A 19,565-nucleotide genomic window follows, 5' to 3' on the forward strand; every position below is an offset into this window, starting at 1 on the left:
AACAGTGGATAATGCACTCCACCCGTGGGCACTTTGGTATTGGGTAAAAACTTGCTTGTTCACCAGTGGCGATATTCAGTCAGTTTTCACCTGCCACATACAAACAAATACATGTAACTTAGGTGTATGAACACTACTAAAACAAAGTTTACTTTGCTTCACCAGCGTCTTATTACCATTATTTATCTTACATAGCCACAAATAGATACATTACCTAGTTGCTATGCAACAGCTGTATTTTGTCCACATGAGGCCGCTAAAATCAACACAAGATGAAAGTTCCTCGTAGCCACTTTAACTAATCATATTAACATATACATTAAAAGAACATGCTAACATTATGGGAAATTAGCTTACAATCTTCTCCAGAGTGAGACAAGAAGATAGATACCAGTTTCCTCTATATGTGTTTAGTAGAAAGCTATCTGGCTGCATGTTAGCCTAGCTTAGCACAATGAATGGAAGTACACAGTACTGGTTATCCTTGGTTGTTGGCCAACTAAGAACTGTCCCAGAGTTTAAGCTAGGCTAATCAGTACCAGGGGTGTTGAAATGCTATATTTGTAAAAATCTGGGCAAATACACAATCGTGAGAGGCACAGAAACAGGTTTCCTGAAAGAAAAATGAAATAGCTGCTCATTTGGAAAGGTTATCATGTATTATTTTACTTCTGTTAGTGTACCAAATAAAATGGCACCAGTGAAGTTGTGTCACCTTGGGTGATATCGATATCTGGTCTGACCCATGGACTAACTGGCTTTGGTCTAGTTAGTTTCTTAGTAATAATGCCCTTCTCATTTAAGGTTCACAATCACCTCACACAATGAAATAGTATGGGTATATTATACATTTCCTGAATCTTTACAGTCCTGTGAGTATTCCAGTTTTTGTGTTTTGTGTCCCTGATATTCCTAGATGCCACAGGGCTAAAAGAAAGTATATAGTTTAGGCGTACATTGCAGAAAGATGTGTGTTATTGACGGGTTGAAGAGCTCAAGTGACCTCTATATTTGTGAGAAATATCCATAACAGGGCTTGAATGAAAGCTAAGAAGGTCCCCTTTAAAATGATACCAAAGACAATATTATAGAACATTGAAAAATGTCCTGACCATGAGGCTAAACCAGGATATGCACCAGCGTCTAAAATGCAATTTACTTTAGGGGGTGGTTAACTTCATGAGCTGATAACTGTGATACAGCTGCCACTCAGGAATGGTTATCATACCAAAATATCATCTACAGACATGGATCCTTTCAAAAATTATAAGTAAGTTTTGCCACCTTGAGTGTACCGAAATAGGAAATTTTGGGCTCTGGCCCATGGACTATCTGTCATGCCTGCCGCCTGCATGTCCTCCCTCACCACGTCCATAAACCTCATCTTTGGCCTTCCTGTTTTTCTCTTGCCTGGCAGCTCTATATTCAGCCTCCTCCTTTCAATATACCCAGCCTCTCTCCTCCACGCATGTCCAGACCATATAAATCTTTCCTCTCTTGCTTTATATCCAAACCGTCCAACCTGAGCTGTCCCTCTAATATACTTATTCCTAATCCTGTCCTCCTCCATCACTCCCAACTTCAGCTCTGCCACCTCCAGTTCCAACTCCTGTCTTTTTATCAGTGCCACAATCTCCAAACCATACAACATAGCTTGTCTCGCTACCATCTTGTAAACCAGGGGTCAGCAACCTTTTGGCTGTTCTGTGCCACTTAAAGAAAATCACAGCCCTGAGTGCCAGTTCATTTTCATAATGAGCATTTATTTATTTACTGTTGCTGCTTGTCTCCCTGCCACATGCCAGAAGATCCATGCGAAACACACACACACACACACACACACACACACACACGCGCGCGCGCGCATACACTTTATTAATTGTGTAAATGTATGAAAATTACTAGGGCACAAAAGAAAAATAAATCTTACCAATTTAGTGCAACCCTTGTTTGTTGCAATATCTGGTAACCACTGCTAGGCTAGACATAGAACATTGTTTATAGCCACACTTTTGTCAAGAGCTACAATGAATACTGATGTGTCTTTCAGTGCAAGAGTTTGCTGGTACCTTATGTTTTCAGCCATGTCTGTAATGTGCCTCTCTACAGTTCTCCCATAAATGGGCATTTCTTTGATCCTGTAAATGAAACCTGTCTTTGTTTGGTAACCCATCAAATATGACCAGCAAACTGCTGAGGAAAGCCTCCTTTATATACTCTCCATTTCGAGAATAGCTTCTTGTGTTAAGCAATGCACTGCACAACTTCATAACTGCCCTCTGTATTGGTTTTTGGTGGTACATCGGGTTGTAAACGTGATGCTTTGCTTCCCGCACTGGGCCACTGCCCTCTTGATTGATTCAGCTTTATCAGCTTTATCTTTGAAGTTTTTTCATGTCTTGTTTCAAAATGACATTTTACACTTGAAGTTCAACACACAACATTTTCGCAGCCGAGAGTGCACGCAGCTCGGTCCTTTTGCGAAATGAATCCGAATTCATTTGTCCAATATGACTGAAAGAGGGGAATATTAGACAACATTGCTACCGCCATCCTCCGTTGTTCTTGACATAAAGCAAAAAAGAAAGCTAGCTAGCTATCCTACGTTTTCACTACCACTGTAATGCTGTGCTTGTGGGCAGATCAGAGGGAGGGGGGAGGAGGGGGCTGATATACCACAACAATTGTGTGCGCTCTCTTGCTGCCAAAAACAATGGTGTATTTTAAGACTTAATTAGTTATTTCAGTATTTTAAATTTAATTGTTTGTTTAGTTTACCAGGCGGCATGGTGGCGCAGTGGTTAGCGCGGTCGCCTCACAGCAAGAAGGTCCTGGGTTGGAGCCCCGGGGTAGTCCAACCTTGGTGGGTCATCCCGGGTCGTCCTCTGTTTTGAGTTTGCATGTTCTCCCCTTGTCTGCGTGGGTTTCCTTCGGGGGCTCCGTTTTCCTCCCACAGTCAAAAGAAATGTAAGTCAGGTGAACTGGCCATACTAAATTGTCCCTAGGAATGAATGGGTGTGTGTGCGAGTGTGTGTTGGCCCTGTGATGGCCTGGTGGCCTGTCCAGGGTGTCTCCTCATCTGCTGCCCAATGACTGCTGGAATAGGCTCCAGCATCCCCGCAACCCTGAGAGCAGGATAAGCGGTTAAGATAATGAATGGATGGGTTTAGTTCACCATTAGGCTATAATTTATATAAAAAGTTTTTTTAATCAAAAAAGTATATAAAAAATATTTCTTATTGAATTGCACTATGTACCTATGTTAATGGCCTCACGTTCCACCATGGGCACTTGTGTCATAGGTTGCCAAGCCCTGTTGTAAACCTTTCCTTCAACTCCTTCTGGTACTGTTATGTCGCAAATCACTCCTGACACTCTTCTCCACCCGCTCCACCCTGCCTTCACTCTCTTCCTCACCTCTCTTCTGCATTCCCCATTGCTTTGAACGTTGATCCCAAGTATTTAAACTCATCTACCTTCGTCACCTCTATTTGCATCCTCACTATTCCACTGTCCTCCATCTTATTCATACATATGTATTTCGTCTTGCTCTGATTGACTTTAATTCCTCTTCTCTCCAGTGCATATCTGCACTTCACCAAGCTCTCTCTCTCTCCTCAATTTGTTCTCCGTGCTCTCACTACAGAGCACAGTGTCCTCTACGAACATCGAGACTCCTGCCTGATCTCGTCCGTCAACTTGTCTGTCACCATTGCAAACATGAAAGGGCTCAGAGCCAATCCTTAACGTAATCCCATTTTCCTTGGCCCAACAGTAGCATAGTTTACACCGGTACCCTGCTGGCCAACGGTACTTTTGGCAGTTGTTGGTAACCCGGGCCTCAGCCAATCTGGTATGGAAATCTGGTTTATGATCCGCATATTTAATTTTGCAACGGTTTTACACTGGATGCCCTTCCTGATGCAACCCTCGGCACTAATAATGCACTGGCTTGTGCATCCTCAGTGGCTGGGGTTACAGCTACCTGGAAGAGGGCCTCTCACCACTGGACTCCTGTGCGGTTCAGAATTGATTTTAAGGTTATCCTGTTTGATTATAAAGCCCTAAATGGGCTGGCCCCCTCCTAAGTTGCAGACCTTTTTAAAATTATATATATATATATATATATATATATATATATATATATATATATATATATATATATATATATATATATATATATATATGTGATTTTTCCCCCCTTTTCTCGCCCGATTGCACCCAGCCAAATACCCTACTCCTCTGAGCCATCCTGGTCACTGCTCCACCCCTCTGCTGATCTGAGGAGGGCTGCAGACTACCACATGTCTCCTCTGATACACGTGGCGTTGCCAACTGCTTCTTTTCACCTGACAGTGATGAGTTTTGCCAGGGGGACGTGGCGTGTGGGAGGATCACCCTATTACCCCCAACCCCCCCCCCTCCGAACAGGGGTCCCAACCGACCAGAGGAGGCGCTAGTGCAGCGACCAGAACACACACCCACATCTAGCTTTCCACCCGCAGACACGGCCAGTTGTGTCTGTAGGATGCCCAACCAAGCTGGAGGTAACATGGGGATTAGATCTTGTGATCTAATCCCCTGAATCGCAGACCTTTTAACTCTTTATTCTACCTCCAGGTTCCTCAGGTTGGCTGACGAGACTCCTGACTGTGGCGCGAGCTAAACATAAGCTCAGGAGTGACTGCGCCTTTGCAGTTGCAGCCCCTAGACTGTAGAACATTATTCCCCTCCCTATTAGATCTTCCCCCTCTATCAACTCTTTTAAGTCCTGACTCAAAACTTACTTTGATTCATTAGCGTTTGAATCCTCCTGATGTGGCTGATTTCTGGTTTGTGCCTTTGCCTATTTGCTTCTAGCATTGCGGTCACTGAATTTAATGCACTGGTCACTCATTAGCTGGTCTTTGACCTAGTATGTTATCCAGTAGATCAATATTTAGCCTGATTTGTAATTTCTTCCTTCCTGCACCACTTTTCGACAGTTCTTTTTATGATCTCTATAATCCTTTACCTTTTTCAGTTTGTTTGTGACTTGTTCCGTTGTTGTACTGAACTATCTCGAGCCCTGCTCTTATTTCCTTATATACCTTGTTCTTCCTCACAGTTCCTGCCAGTTTCTCTTGCATTTCTCTGGAGACCTAGAGTGCCAACAAAGCATTGGTCTCTTCCACATGCCACTGCTGGCTCGACTTTTCATTGCTACTTCATGTTTTATCAAAATTGCAGAGAATTTCTTGCGGTAGCCCCACCCATAGCCACTGACATCAGTGGATCCAACTTCTGGGCCAGCAATTTTGGGGAGCTGTGCCAGTGCCAGCTTTTTGGCACTAGCATCAATCTTTTTTTCAGTGGGAATGCTTCGAATAGGTTCTAGATTAGGCACCGGTACCGCATCGGTGGAAGGGCTATAAGGTGCTTTGCATGGCTGCTAACCGAATGATACTGCTCAACTGAACGGTTTGTCACTTGATGGAACAATACAGCTGTTAGCTGTTAGCTGTATCGCCCTAAGTTCTCCCACACAACTCCCCTTCTCATGTTTCTACACTGGCTCCCAGTAGCTGCTCGCATCGAGTTTAAGACTCTGGTGCTAGCCTACAGGGCAGTGAAAGGAACAATGCCTTCCTATCTCCAGGCCATGGTCAAGCCCTACACCCCCACCCAACCACTTCGCTCTGCTGCCTTGGGGCGCCTGGTTGCCCCATCGCTCAGAGGCCCTTGCTGCTAATCAACCCGGTCACGGCTCTTTTCTGTCCTGGCCCCACAGTGGTGGAATGAACTCCCCACTGGTTTCAGGACAGCGGAGTCGCTGCCCATCTTTTGGCGCAGGTTGAAAACTCACCTCTTTAAGAACTACTACCCTGTTACTTGTTCTTAGCACTTATTGTATTCACTCATAAAAAAAAATCTCTTTCTTGCACTTTTACTTTAGCACGGGTTTTGCTCTTAGATGCTTGTTTAGATGCACTTATGACCTCTGATGACTAGTAGTTCTCCTGATTTCCTACGTTAAATGCACTTATTGTAAGTCGCTTTGGATAAAAGCATCGGCTAAATGACTGTAATGTAATGTAATGTTAGCTGCAGTCTGTGACTTTTCTCGCTGTTTTATCCATTTCAGACATGATGACGTTGTGATCATGTTTGACAGATAGTCAATCTTCCAGTAGAACCGTGTTGTGTTACAGTTGGATGTAGGAGACAAAGAGACAGACCTGTTGACGCTGTTTATCTGGGACTACAAACATGATGTAGCAGCCATTGTGGCTCAGCAGTAAACAACTCCACCCTTGTAAAAACAGAACCTGGGACCAAAACTAACACAGTCAGTCTAATGAATAACAAACTACATCAAACTATATGAGGGGCTGTGGTTTTACTGGTTATGTAGGTGTATAACCAGTATGTATGTATATTGAGAGTATGTATGCATATAATGTGGTTGGTTATATTGTATGCCTATGAACTTATATACGTATGTTAAATGCAGCGACACCGAGTCCAAAAAAAAAAAGAAAAAAATTTCCAAAGGGGACAATAAGGTACATCTTTTAAATGTAGAACTCAAGAGTAGCCATATTTTGATCAAGCTGCTTTTATGCATGTTAAAAGTTGTGAAGAAAAGAACTTGAATGGAAACACCAAATTCACCAAAAGTCTTTAGGAAAAGCAGAACCAGGTCAGCTGAGTGGGAAACATGATACATGTCATCAAGAGCTTATGCAATGTAGTGAAATAGAATCAATGTGGGCGGGGTCTGGTCACATGACTTGAAGAGCCATCTTTAATTGTTCTGTTATGTGCCATCAGACATAGAGCTGGAAGGTTGTAGAGGAGCAAATAGAGAGATGTGCAGTTCTTCTCGTTGCCATCATGCCGTTGGAATGTTTCATAAGGTTGTCATGGAGATGCTCAGGAAGTTGTGAAAACAGCAGCGTTCAAGCTGTCTTACTGTTCCACAGTCTGAAGTCAAGAGAGTGACATTTGGCTGATGAGATGGAGAAAGTAGGACCAGCCTGAGAGGAGTGAGGGATGAGGTGAAGGTGTATGTATGGAAAAGATCAGCTGTGTAAGGCTGTAGTGTAGGCAGAAATCCCAGTGTTGGTGGGCACAGAGAAAATCAGGTGGACCTAACCTGTCCAAGACCAATCATATTTAACAGGTTCTGAAATGCATAACTCAACCAAAATAAGCCATTACAACTATACTTGCCTGAATGCACCACAGTTTAATCATACAAGCCTTATACATCATCAGAGGTATGTTACAGGCACAAAGACGAACGTTAACAGCATTGCATAGCCTGGCACGGCGGCCACATATTCACACACACAGCTGACAGACGCAACAGCATTATTAATCAAGTGTATGCATAGAAATACACACAGGGCTGCTGGCTGACACCAGGGGCAAACCGGGTCAGTTGTCCTGGGCTGTAGGTCAAGGGAGGGTCCAACTTGCCGCTGCTCCGTCAGCCCTCAGAGCACAGGACGACGGACCCCATATAGCACCTCTGGAGCAGGAGGATCCACATGAGCCCGGTCAGGATTGAGGTCCAGACTAGAAAAGAGGTTTACATGTACACCACCTATGTTTGGGCTGTTTAAGGTCCTAGTCAGTGGCGCCCCCAAGAGGTGGCTAGGGGTGGCCACGGCCACCCTGATACTATCCCTGGCCCCCTCACTGGCCCCCCCAGCCACGAGTAGAATATGCAGAATATGCTTCTATCTGATATTTTACATTAGGTGCTCTTCATTTAAATCAATAATGTATATTATTCACAATAATTCATGTCAAAGAAAATAACAAATGCATAGCCAGGCAGCCAGCCGCTTTTGATCGTGCGTCACTGCGTCACACATATACAATATAACAATGAATCGTCTAACACGTTACAGTATATACAGCTACATAACACATTAAAACAGAATTGTTGTGGAACTCAAAATGTTAACTGTACTATTAGCCTATGCACATCAGATATTTAGTAACATTAACTGTAAAAAAAATAAGAAACCAAAGTATTTCAGTATGTAATTCCTTAACTCTCATATTGACAGTTTTCAACTAGCCTATTCAGTACTACAACAGCATCATAGAATTCCTGAAATTCAGTCATGGCTTTTGGTTTTGGTGTGCCACCCCAAGATTTTCAGTGGCCCGATTTGGCCACCCCTATGAAAAAATTCTGGGGGCACCACTGGTCCTAGTATTTATTTTTCATGCAAATCTGATGTATAGTATGTTCAGATCATTAAATAGGTCAACAAGTCTGAATTAACACATAACACCCTTAAAAACCAAATGTTAATTTACCAGAAGGTAGTTAAGGATGCGAGATCAGCGTACTTCACTGAACTAATATCAAGAAATAACCACAACCCTAAAGTTCTCTTCACGGTAATTGATTCTGTTATTAATGGTCCCTCCACTTCTCGTTTTGAACATAATGTTGAGTTGTCTGAAAAATTTCTCACTCATTTTGTAAATAAGATGGAGAATATTAGGTCCCAAATCCAGCCAGGCTCTTGCATTCGTTCCATTCCGCATGTTAAGTTTGCCTTTTTCACCCAGTTTCAAACAATTACAATTTCATTATTGGAGAGTACAGTCTCCAATATGAACGCCTCCCTCTGCATCCTAGACATCATTCCCACTAAGCTGCTCAAGGTATTTTAAACTATCAGCCCCGTTATTCTGCAAATTCTTAATAATTCTCTGGCTTCTGGTTCTTTTCCAGACAGTTTTAAGCATGCCATTGTTCACCCATTGCTGAAGAAACCTAATTTAGATCCCCTGTACCTGAGTACAGGGGATCTACAGACCAATCTCCGAATTGTCTTTTCTATCTAAGGTTCTGGAGAGAGTTAATTTCTTCTCAGTTGATTTCTTTTATGAACACTAATAATGTTTTTAATAGTTTGCAGTCTGGTTTTAGAGCACTTCATAGTACCATAAACAGCTCTATTTAAGGTCACTAATGACCTACTGCTAACTGCAGACAGAGTTGACTGCTTGATTTTAGTTCTTTTAGACCAGGGAGCTGAACACCCAGGCTGTTGGATTTTAAATGGAATATGATAATAATTTTAGAAATGATTTAAATATGTAATGTTTCCAGTATTTGAGAATGGATTGTATGTCTACAACTAAGTCAGCTGTCAATACTTTACCTTGTTTTCTGTGAAGTTTGACCTGGAAACGGCGTGCCTTCTGATCTACCATTCTGGCTGTCATTCGTTAAAAAAACCCACCCACACCCTAAAAACACAAACACACATGGATGCATGCATGCACATGTAGGAGGCTTAAATACATGTGTTGAAATATTATGAAATGTGTATTGGATTGACATGGAAAGTCACTGTGGTTGTGTTAACTGTGAATGTTCTGTTACTTAGAGTTGTAAAAGTGTTGATGGATAATTTCAGTGTCAACTGTCTTTTTCTCTGCAGGAAGTCGTGCGTATGTGCTGCTGTCTCTCAGTCAGCAGGATGGCATTGAGCAGCATATGGACTTTGATAACCGCTACACTCTGCTGGAACTGTTTGCAGAGACCACCTCCTCTGAGGAGCATGGCATCTCCTTTGAAGGGATTCACTTGCCTCAGGTGTGCTCTGGACCACACATACTTTCTCTCTCTCTCTCTCTGACATTTATTTAGGTGTAAATCTATTAGCTTGCCACGCTAACCCAGCATATGTCATTAGAATAGGACCTAGAACCCTGGTAGTGATGGTGCCTTGCTCTAAGGAGTTTAGTTAGGTTGGTTGAAGTATTTTTGCTCTATGCTTTGATTTTTGTGTCATCAGATCCCAGGCAAGCTGCTGTTCTCTCTGGTCAAACGTTACTTGTGTGTGACGTCTCTGATGGACCACCTCAACACAGCAGGGGTGGAGTCTAGCTATGAGCGACAAGACTGCGGCCCTTCCTCCTTGTCTTCCATATCTTCCTTAGGCAGCAACCACCAGGTGGAGCGAGTGCGAGTCCAGCGAGAGTTTGATTTCACTATGGCAATGGCCAACCTGATCTCGGAGCTGGTCCGGGTCATGGGCTGGGACCGGAACCGCCAGCCACCTGATGGCTCTCTGGGGCTTTCCCGGGGAAGAGAGGGAGGAGGGTTGAATGAGGAGGAAGAGGGGGAGGAAGCACCCCGGCCTATCCTTCGTTCAATCTTCCAGCCTCGTTTCTCTGCCTCCCCCATTGCTCTGTCTTCTGGTGCTCTCATAACCCCACCCACCATTGCCCCGCCCAAGAAGAAGACTGGAAACGGGTTTAAGACTCGCACAGACTTTGCCAGCCGCTCAGCTTACGTGGAATATGTCCAGGACAACCTGAAGAGTGGCATGCTGGTTGGCATGTTGGAGGATTATGAGGAAGTCAGTGCTGGGGACGAAGGTGACTTTCGCTACAGCAATGATGGTTCTCCCCCTGTCCAGGTGAGAACATCACATCCAACATGGGACTCAGGAATTTAATGTGAAAGCCCCCCCCCCCCCCCAAATTAAAAGCCTTCCAGAGGCTCAGTTTAGAGAAAACAGGAAGGACCACTGACATGTAGAGAAAGTGTGATACTTGTAGAGAGGGTATTCGCTACTTAAGTTAAAGTCGCAAAACTAATGAGCATACAGAGCATCTATACTAGTCAATTTCATTATATGGGGTTACATAGTTAACACACAGATGCTTCAGTAAAGTTAAGATCACACAAGGCCAGAACTAGAACTCAGACTGCAAAATTTAAATGAATGATAAAAGCAAAGTGTTTCTGGTTCAGTGTATATGTTCCTGTTCCGTGATATCAGACAGCTGGATCTTTGTAAAGTTCCAAGTTCTCAGGTTGGAATTCCAACTTCAAGAGGCTCCTTCATGGCATTATTCCTAGCCGGATTTTGAAAATTGCAACTTCCTCAGTTGAATGGAATTTAGCATAAGAAGGAAGTCAAAACCACTATGATGCACAGTCACTTTAACATTGTAAACAGTCTAAAAACTGGTTACGTCACAGTAAACCGTCCACAAGCTGATACAGTTTTTGTCTGATGAAATATTACTCTCTATGGTCCTCTTCATTTGGAGGGTCAGTTCTATTGTAAACATCTGCTGGTGCAATACTGACTGGTACATTTCCTTTTACTGTTCAGTGTTGTCACACTAGTAACCATAATGCCACATTTACTGTTAAGGGCATCATTATCTGTCACTCAATCCCCAGGTTAGATTTCAGTGTGAGATGGTGTGAAAATTTTGCAGCAGATGGCTGCTTTTTGAATGCTTACTGCAGCAGCAGTACTATTCTGTTTTATTCTATTCAGTTCTATTCTACTAGTAGGTGGGATCTGCTTTTTCTGTACATTCATCGGGCTTCTGCTCTTTGGTCTAGCCATGAAGGCAAAGATGCTGTTCCTAACAGCAGCTCTAAGTGATCGGAAAATATTGGAATTGTTAACCTGATGGAATGGGGAATGGTGTCCAACTTCTTAGAGCATGCCAGAACACCTGGGTCTGTCCTGGTCCTGGTGTATCCGTTGAGACTGTTCCAGATGGACTTAAACTGAGAGGAGCAGCAGAAAGTCTCAGTTCGTTTATTTGCAACATTATAAGAAATCAAAAGTGAAAGCACCCCTTCTATAATGATGCAACTCTGTTAGATGATTGTGACCTGGCTCACGGACATGTTTTGAAACTGAAACTCTTCTTTAATAGTTTAACCTCAATGGCTGCGTGCCACATCATGACCAAGTTAGTAAAGGAAGAGCCATCGTCTGAAGTAATCCTACTAGGCAGTAGGATTACTCTGAGTAGAAGTTCTTATTCGTGTACTCTCTGAGTACACTCTCATTAATAAATGTTTAATGAATACTGTCTATGAAGACTATTTTTCTGTCACTAAGATAAAAACACTTCACAGAAATGGTTACAAAGCTGTACAGTCAGTTACAATAAAAAAGGGACAGACAGATCTAAAAATAGGTATTAAAGGATGACCTTAAAGTGACCTTGTCATTCCATTTTATTCCAGTGGAGCTCTGTGGATTGAGTGCTGGGACTGTGTAGGTCTGTGGAGTAAACTGAGGTTACTGTCATGTTTCTGGAGCCATGTTAAGATTGTCATGTCTTCTGTTGTCCAGAGAACTGCCACTGACTGAGCGTCTTTTTGTCTAATGCACCATTCTCAGTAAATCCCTGGAGGGCTACTGTCTCTGAGATGCTGAAATCCCATCAGGAACGAACCTTCAAACCACTTTCAAAGTGGTTAAGATCAAGTTTGTGAGCCATTCTGATTTTTAAAAAAATTTTTTTTTTGTTTCTGTCTGTTATTTTATGTCTAGGTATACTGGAACTCTCTTTCTAGAACCTACTGGGTCCACTGGCACATGGTGGAGATCTTGGGGAATGGGTCCAACACCCAGGCTGAGAAGGAGACCCAGGAAAAGGTTTCCTCCCTGACAGAGACACTCAAACTCACAGCTGGTGAGACACTCTGGCATGACTGTTATGAATGTGTTTAATTACAAGCCCTCTAAATTCAACAGGGCTTTAGAGGGCTTGGAGGAAATAGTTATGCTGTTGTCACACAAACTCCTTCAGACATACAGAATTTGTTTTTCTACTGCCAACCTGTCTAACTACTAGCTTTGTCGTCACGACCAACCAAGTGGAGACCAAGTCCAGACCAAGTTTTTAGGGGAACGAGTCTGACTCAAGTCCGAGACTTTAAGAAGGCAAATCCAACTCGGGATCAAAATTTGTGTAAAGAATGACACCAGAGTAGTACAAGTCCACTTAAACACCATGACTTTAGTCTACCATTGTAGTAAAAGTCACAATTTCACTACTCTGTGATATTTATTTTGGAATTTTTTTATCTCTGCCAAGAAAGAAATGTTTCAGCTTCCAATTTTCCAATGTTTCAGAGATATAAATTAATAATAATAAAGAGCATGGTGTCTATGATGAAAACCTACAGATTGGGTTCCACAATCTCCCAGGACCTAAGGTGGGCATTCAATATAGACACAATCATCAAAAACACGCAGCAGAGGATGTACTTTCTCTGCCAGCTCAAGAAATTCAGCCTGCCTCAAGAACTGTTGATTCAGTTCTACACTGCAGTAATCCAGTCTGTCTTCTGCACATCCATCACTGTCTGGTTTGGTTCGGCCACCAGACAGGATAGGGACAGACTACAGCGGACAGTTAAGTCTGCAGAGAAAATCATTGGTGCCAACCTGCCTTCCATTCAGGACTTGCACATCTCTAGAGTCAGGAAACGGGCAAGCAATGTAACTGCAGACCCATCACACCCTGGTCACAGCTTGTTCCAACTCCTCCCCTCTGGCAGGTGCTACAGAGCACTGTGCACAAAAAAAATAAAAATAAAAAAGATATAAAAACAGTTTATTTCCACAGGCTGTCATTCACATTAATGCTTAACAGTGTCGATAAATCAACCATTTTGTATATACTGTATTGTACATTGTACGTATACTGGTGCGTTCTGGCATGTCCATCTACCTCAGGCATATATGTAAGTAACCTGCTAACATCTCTTTCAGCATCTCTCATATATTCTCTGCACCATCACACCTTATCACCTCTTATTTTGCCTGTAGTCAATCCTTGTGTATATATCTGAAGATTGTGTTGTAGTGTTGTTATTCTACGTTAAGTACACTGAGAGAGCCACGAAACTGGAGTCAAATTCCATGTTTGTGCAAACCTTCATGGCCAATAAACATGATTCTGATTTTGATAAGCTACTTATACTACTACTACTACTACTTTTGGTTGCTTCTGTTAGAGGTCTTCACCGCGAATCATGAAGTCCGCTCCAATCACCACTCTCCTCCCTGGGTATACTCTCCACCTCTTCATCCAACTCACTCCAGAATTCTTCTTTCTCTTCCATCTCACATGCAACTTGCAGGGCATATGCGCTGATAACATTCATCATCACACCTTTGATTTCCAGCTCCAGACTCATCACTGTGTCCAGCACTTTCTTCACTTCCAATACACTCTTGACATACTCTTCCTTCAAAATTACCCTACCCCATTTCTCCTCCCATTTGCACCATTGTAGAGGAGTTTAAATCCACCTCCGATGCTCCTGGTTTTACTCGCCTTTCACTTGGTCTCCTGCACACAGTATATCTGCTTTCTTTTGCTCCATCATATCAGCCAGCTCTCTCCCATTACCAGTCATAGTGGCAATATTCAAACTCTCCCCTCCACACTCCTTAGCCTCTTTCCTCTCCCACTGCCTCTGGACATGCCATCCTCCTTTCCTTCTCCTTCGCCCAACAGTAGCATAGTTTCCATCGGCACTCTGCTGGCCTACAGTACCAGTGGTGGTTGTTGTTAACCTGGGCCTCAACCAATCTGGTAGGGAAATCTGATTTTTGATCCACATATTTGATTTGGCAAAGGTTTTACGCCGGATGCCCTTCCTGGCACAACCCTCCCCATTTTACCAGGCCTGGAACTGGCACCAAGAATGCACTGGCTTGTCCATCCTTAGTGGCTGGGTTAATAAGCTACTTATACATTTGTGGGAATTTGATTCAAAATGCCACGTTGTCATAGGAAGCTGAATGTAATACATATTGTCTGACCATTCACAGAATTTGAGTGATTAATATGCACCATGTGACCAAAATGAAAGTTGTCAGTAACAGGTGGGAAAGCCCAGCATAGTGTTTTTTTTTGTTTTTTTTTAAAGGTGAGGAGTTATTTGAAAACTCTGTATAGGTCCAGTGTTACAAGTTGCAAAGGAGAAATATAATAATTTGGTTTCCTGAAACCCATGTTTCAGAAAAAAGAAAAAATCAACGTTAGCTGTTTGTTCATCGGTTGTAATCATCTCTGATATTGTCTTGTGTCAACAGTCAATCAGACGTTCTTTTCCAAACCACCGGGGGGTCTTTACTCCCTGCCCTACCTGTCACAGGGCCAGCAGGCCGAGGGCCTCTGTCTGAGCCGGGCTGAATGGTGGGAGCTCCTCTTCTTTGTAAAGAAACTGGAGCCCAAACAGCAGCAGGAGGTCACCAGCATCCTGCAGCAGAGCCTCAAAGACCAGGTTTGAACAAGCCCATCACTGTCCCTGGAGCTAAACAAAATCTTGATTTTATGTATAAGACAGTTTGTGAAATCTCATACAAGTTAAAAGCACATAAAAATACAAAGAGGCATCAAAGCACTAAAAAGGGACTCCAATTTGTGAATAAGTGTTGGGGTGATAAGGAAAGAGTCTTTCTGAAAAGAAGCATTCTGTTTTGAAAGTGGTCAGAGGTCAGTGGTGTCTTCTGGTGATCAGGAAGTGCACTTTGAAAGGAGGTTCAACTGAGTAGAAGGTGTGATCGTCCATAAGGCAAACTTTGTCCTGGAGGTTTGTAGGTGACGTCTGTGCCACTGACGGTGTCATCTGCACTTCTATTCTAAATCAATTAATTAGTAATTAAACAGTTAACACATATCCAGTAGTCCCCATATTGTTATGCATTGCTTTGCACTTGATTTATTCCAAGTTTTTCAAAACATTAAAGGAGTTGCCATAGCAATTTGCCCTTCTACACCTGTTTGTATATGCAGCCTACTTAAACTACAGTTCAAATAAATTGCTTTGGAATAAATTTAAATTTAATGCATTTTTGAATATTTTTTGTTCTTGTAATAAGTGTTATGTGGTTTACTGCAGCCTCATGTACCCTTACACACAACAACAACAACAGAAAAAACAATGACAACACCAACAACATTCAAGAAAAAAGAGTTCTGGTATTGGTGTCGGTATCAATAGATATAAAAATTCAGGTATAAGTGTCAGATCAGAACTGAAAAAAAGTGGAGCGGTGTATCTCTTAGTATTTTTGAGATGGTTTTCCTGAATAAGACTCATGAACGCTATCTCTTCCATTGTTCCTTCATTTGTGAGTGTCCTCTACCACTAGTAAGTCTAAACAGCATCTAAACTGAATCGGTGAGATAGGTCTGAGACATGACTATATGGCTAAAAATTAGCATTATGTCACTCTACAACTGCCAATCTGCTTTTATTTACTAGCTTCAGGAAGGTATTATGTGCAAATCTACACAAACTATAAGGACACTCGAGTATCAACCTTGGATATTTTTATAATTTAGCTAATGTAGTCATGATGCTAAACAACGCTGATTGGCTGTGATCGTTGAACAGGACATGATCAAAATCAGTGTTTCAACACGTACACTCACCGGCCACTTTATTAGGCACACCTGTCCAACTGCTTGTTAACGCAAATTTCTAATCAGCCAATCACATGGCAGCAACTCAATGCGTTTAGGCATGTAGACATGGTCAAGATGACCTGCTGCAGTTCAAACTGAGCATCAGAATGGGGAAGAAAGGTGATTTAAGTGACTTTGAACGTGGCATGGTTGTTGGTGCCAGACGGGCTGGTCTGAGTATTTCAGAAACTGCTGATCTGCTGGGATTTTCACGCATAACCATCTCTAGGGTTTACAGAGAATGGTCCGAAAAAGAGAAAATATCCAGTGAGCGGCAGTTCTGTGGGCGAAAATGCCTTGTTGATGCCAGAGGTCAGAGGAGAATGGCCAGACTGGTTCGAGCTGACAGAAAGGCAACAGTAACTCAAATAACCACTCATTACAACCGAGGTATGCAGAAGAGCATCTCTGAACGCACAACACGTCGAACCTTGAGACAGATGGGCTACAGCAGCAGAAGACCACACCGGGTGCCAGTCCTGTCAGCTAAGAACAGGAAACTGAGGCTACAATTCACACAGGCTCACCAAAATTGGACAATAGAAGATTGGAAAAACGTTGCCTGGTCTGATGAGTCTCGATTTCTGCTGCGACATTCGGATGGTAGGGTCAGAATTTGGCGTCAACAACATGAAAGCATGGATCCATCCTGCCTTGTATCAACGGTTCAGGCTGGTGGTGATGGTGTAATGGTGTGGGGGATATTTTCTTGGCACACTTTGGGCCCCTTAGTACCAATTGAGCATCGTGTCAACGCCACAGCCTACCTGAGTATTGTTGCTGACCATGTCCATCCCTTTATGACCACAGTGTTCCCATCTTCTGATGGCTACTTCCAGCAGGATAACGCGCCATGTCATAAAGCTCGAATCATCTCAGACTGGTTTCTTGAACATGACAATGAGTTCACTGTACTCAAATGGCCTCCACAGTCACCAGATCTCAATCCAATAGAGCACCTTTGGGATGTGGTGGACCGGGAGATTCGCATCATGGATGTGCAGCCGACAAATCTGCAGCAACTGCGTGATGCTATCATGTCAATATGGACCAAACTCTCTGAGGAATGTTTCCAGTACCTTGTTGAATCTATGCCACGAAGGATTAAGGCAGTTCTGAAGGCAAAAGGGGGTCCAACCCGGTACTAGCAAGGTGTACCTAATAAAGTGGCCAGTGAGTGTACATGTGCAATGCAATGATGTCACTCATAAGAGAATAGCGATCCATTTTCAAGAAAATTATTTAATTTTTAGCTGTAAATGTGTCAAACACTGTAAAACAAAATTACCTGAAATTTTCATTGTATTTATGCCTTTAGTGTCATCTGTGGTTGCACTCATTTGCCATTATTGAAATGCATGCAGTTTATCAGGTTTTTTTTCCTCTCCTTTGGCACGTCTAAATACGTATGTCATATGTCAGTTGTATTTGATAAGTTTCTATTTAGTATGGACATAGTCTTTATAGAAATGAAAAATACGGAAAGATAAATACCTAAAACTGCGATGGTTTTTGGTCTGTGAAATTCAGCCATTGATCCCCATTCATTTTCCATCTAGTGTGCTTTGAGCGCCCCTAGTGGTTATTTTCCAGAGTGCTACACCTTTTCGGGCTAAAGTACTTAAAGTGTACCTTTGATATCTCCTTTACCAAAACAGGAACTTGTTTCCTTGGTTCACTGCAATGTATTTAATTTTTATCTTTCTCTGCTGTCACTCTATCATTATCTCCCCTTACCAACTCTGTCACTCTCTCTGTATTGCTCTGTCTCTCTCGCACTCTTCAGTAAAGCTTTATTGGCATAACGTTTGAAAAAAAACATGTACCCAAAGCATATATTCTTACATAGACAATATAATTGAAAGTGAATAAACACTATATTGCAATAAATATACATAGGGTGGCGCAGTGGTTAGTGCGGTCACCTCACAGCAAGAAGGTCCTGGGTCTGAACCCCAGGGTTGTCCAACCTTGGGGGTCGTCATCTGTGTGGAGTTTGCATGTTCTCCCCATGTGTGCATGGGTTTTATCTGGGTGCTCCGCTTTCCTCCCACAGTCCAAAGACATGTAGCCATACTAAATTGTGTGTGTGTGTGTGTGTGTGTGTGTGTGTGTGTGTGTGCGCGCGCGCGCGCGTGTGCACGCACACTTGCGTGCGTGCGTGTGTCAGTCAGCCCTACCTGTCCAGGGTGTCTCCCTGCCTGCCACCCAATGACTGCCGGGATAGGCTCCAACATCCCCACGACCCTGAGAGCAAGATAAGCAGTTTGGATGATGGATGGATGTTTCTGACATTGTGGCATACAGTAACAAACTGCCCTGCCAGAAGTGCAGCAGGACTGTCTTCACCAAGAATGGCTGAAAATAGTTTGTCATGTATGAGGATGAGAAATTTGGGATTAAGTTATTGAATCTGGGGGAGAATTCTTCTCTTATTTTGTTGTATTGTGGACATCTGATGAAAAAGCTGATTTCTGTTTCCACTTCTCTTGTTCCACATTCGAAACAAACTCTTTTGTTTAATTCCAGCCATTCTTTCTTATGCTGACCTGTCTCCACAGCAAGTTTATGGTCACTCAGTCTGTATTTAGATAGTTTTCTTTGTGTGGGCTTTTTCAATAGGTTATAACATTGTAGTTTATGAATGAATTAGATTTAATTTTTCTACTGTCAGTAATGTCTTTATTATTTTCATCTAATTGTTTATATTGTGGGATAGGGATCATTTTCATGTTGTCAATTTGAGGTGGAGGTACTTTTATTGCTTGATACATCCCAGATATTTGGTTTCAGACGACCTCTCTGTTCCAGATAAGCTCTGTGTTGTTGAGAGCCTGGCTCTGATTCAGTAGCCTGGGTGCGTAAGATGGCGTTGTTCGACTTCCGATATACGAGTACTTGCACAAGAACTTCTGGTCTGGTTTGTTGAGAGAAGAGATGGCTTTGTTTTACGCTCGCTGTTTGCAGGACCTCCCTAAAATCACAGTCAGCGATGTACATCGCATTGTGAGTGCTTCCTCAGTAGCTCAGACGAGCAAAAAAGAAAATGGGTTTAAGATGTATATTTCGAGCTACATCGACAACTACGAGGGTGAGTAACGACATCATTAGACGGCTCGATCAAGCACCAGAAGCACCTGAAATGCTCATAGGTAGCAAACCTTAGGGCACAAAGCCATAATACATGACATGGTAGTTTCACATTGTATCTTCTGTACAGTTGTTAAAGTATAGCCCAGTACTTATGGCAATCTATTACCTGTGTGTGTGTGTGTGTGCGCGTGTGTGTGAGA

General features: G+C 42.7%; 1 protein-coding gene across 6 annotated transcripts in view; it reads left to right on the forward strand.

Annotated features, from left to right (window-relative positions):
• The window catches only part of LOC130122616 (cullin-9), a 268,978-nt gene that overhangs the window by 33,549 nt on the left and 215,864 nt on the right, over positions 1-19,565 (forward strand). For all 6 annotated transcript variants that reach the window (XR_008811248.1, XM_056291554.1, XM_056291556.1 and 3 more), the window contains 4 exons: positions 9,459-9,613; positions 9,816-10,442; positions 12,336-12,477; positions 14,895-15,085. Coding sequence is in view for 5 of the 6 variants with exons in the window: in XM_056291554.1 (XP_056147529.1) it covers positions 9,459-9,613; positions 9,816-10,442; positions 12,336-12,477; positions 14,895-15,085 (1,115 nt within the window). In the remaining variant the exon portion in view is untranslated. The remainder of the gene's footprint in view (positions 1-9,458; positions 9,614-9,815; positions 10,443-12,335; positions 12,478-14,894; positions 15,086-19,565) is intronic.

This window comes from Lampris incognitus, chromosome 13 (genome assembly GCF_029633865.1).
Source record: "Lampris incognitus isolate fLamInc1 chromosome 13, fLamInc1.hap2, whole genome shotgun sequence".
NCBI lineage: Eukaryota > Metazoa > Chordata > Actinopteri > Lampriformes > Lampridae > Lampris > Lampris incognitus.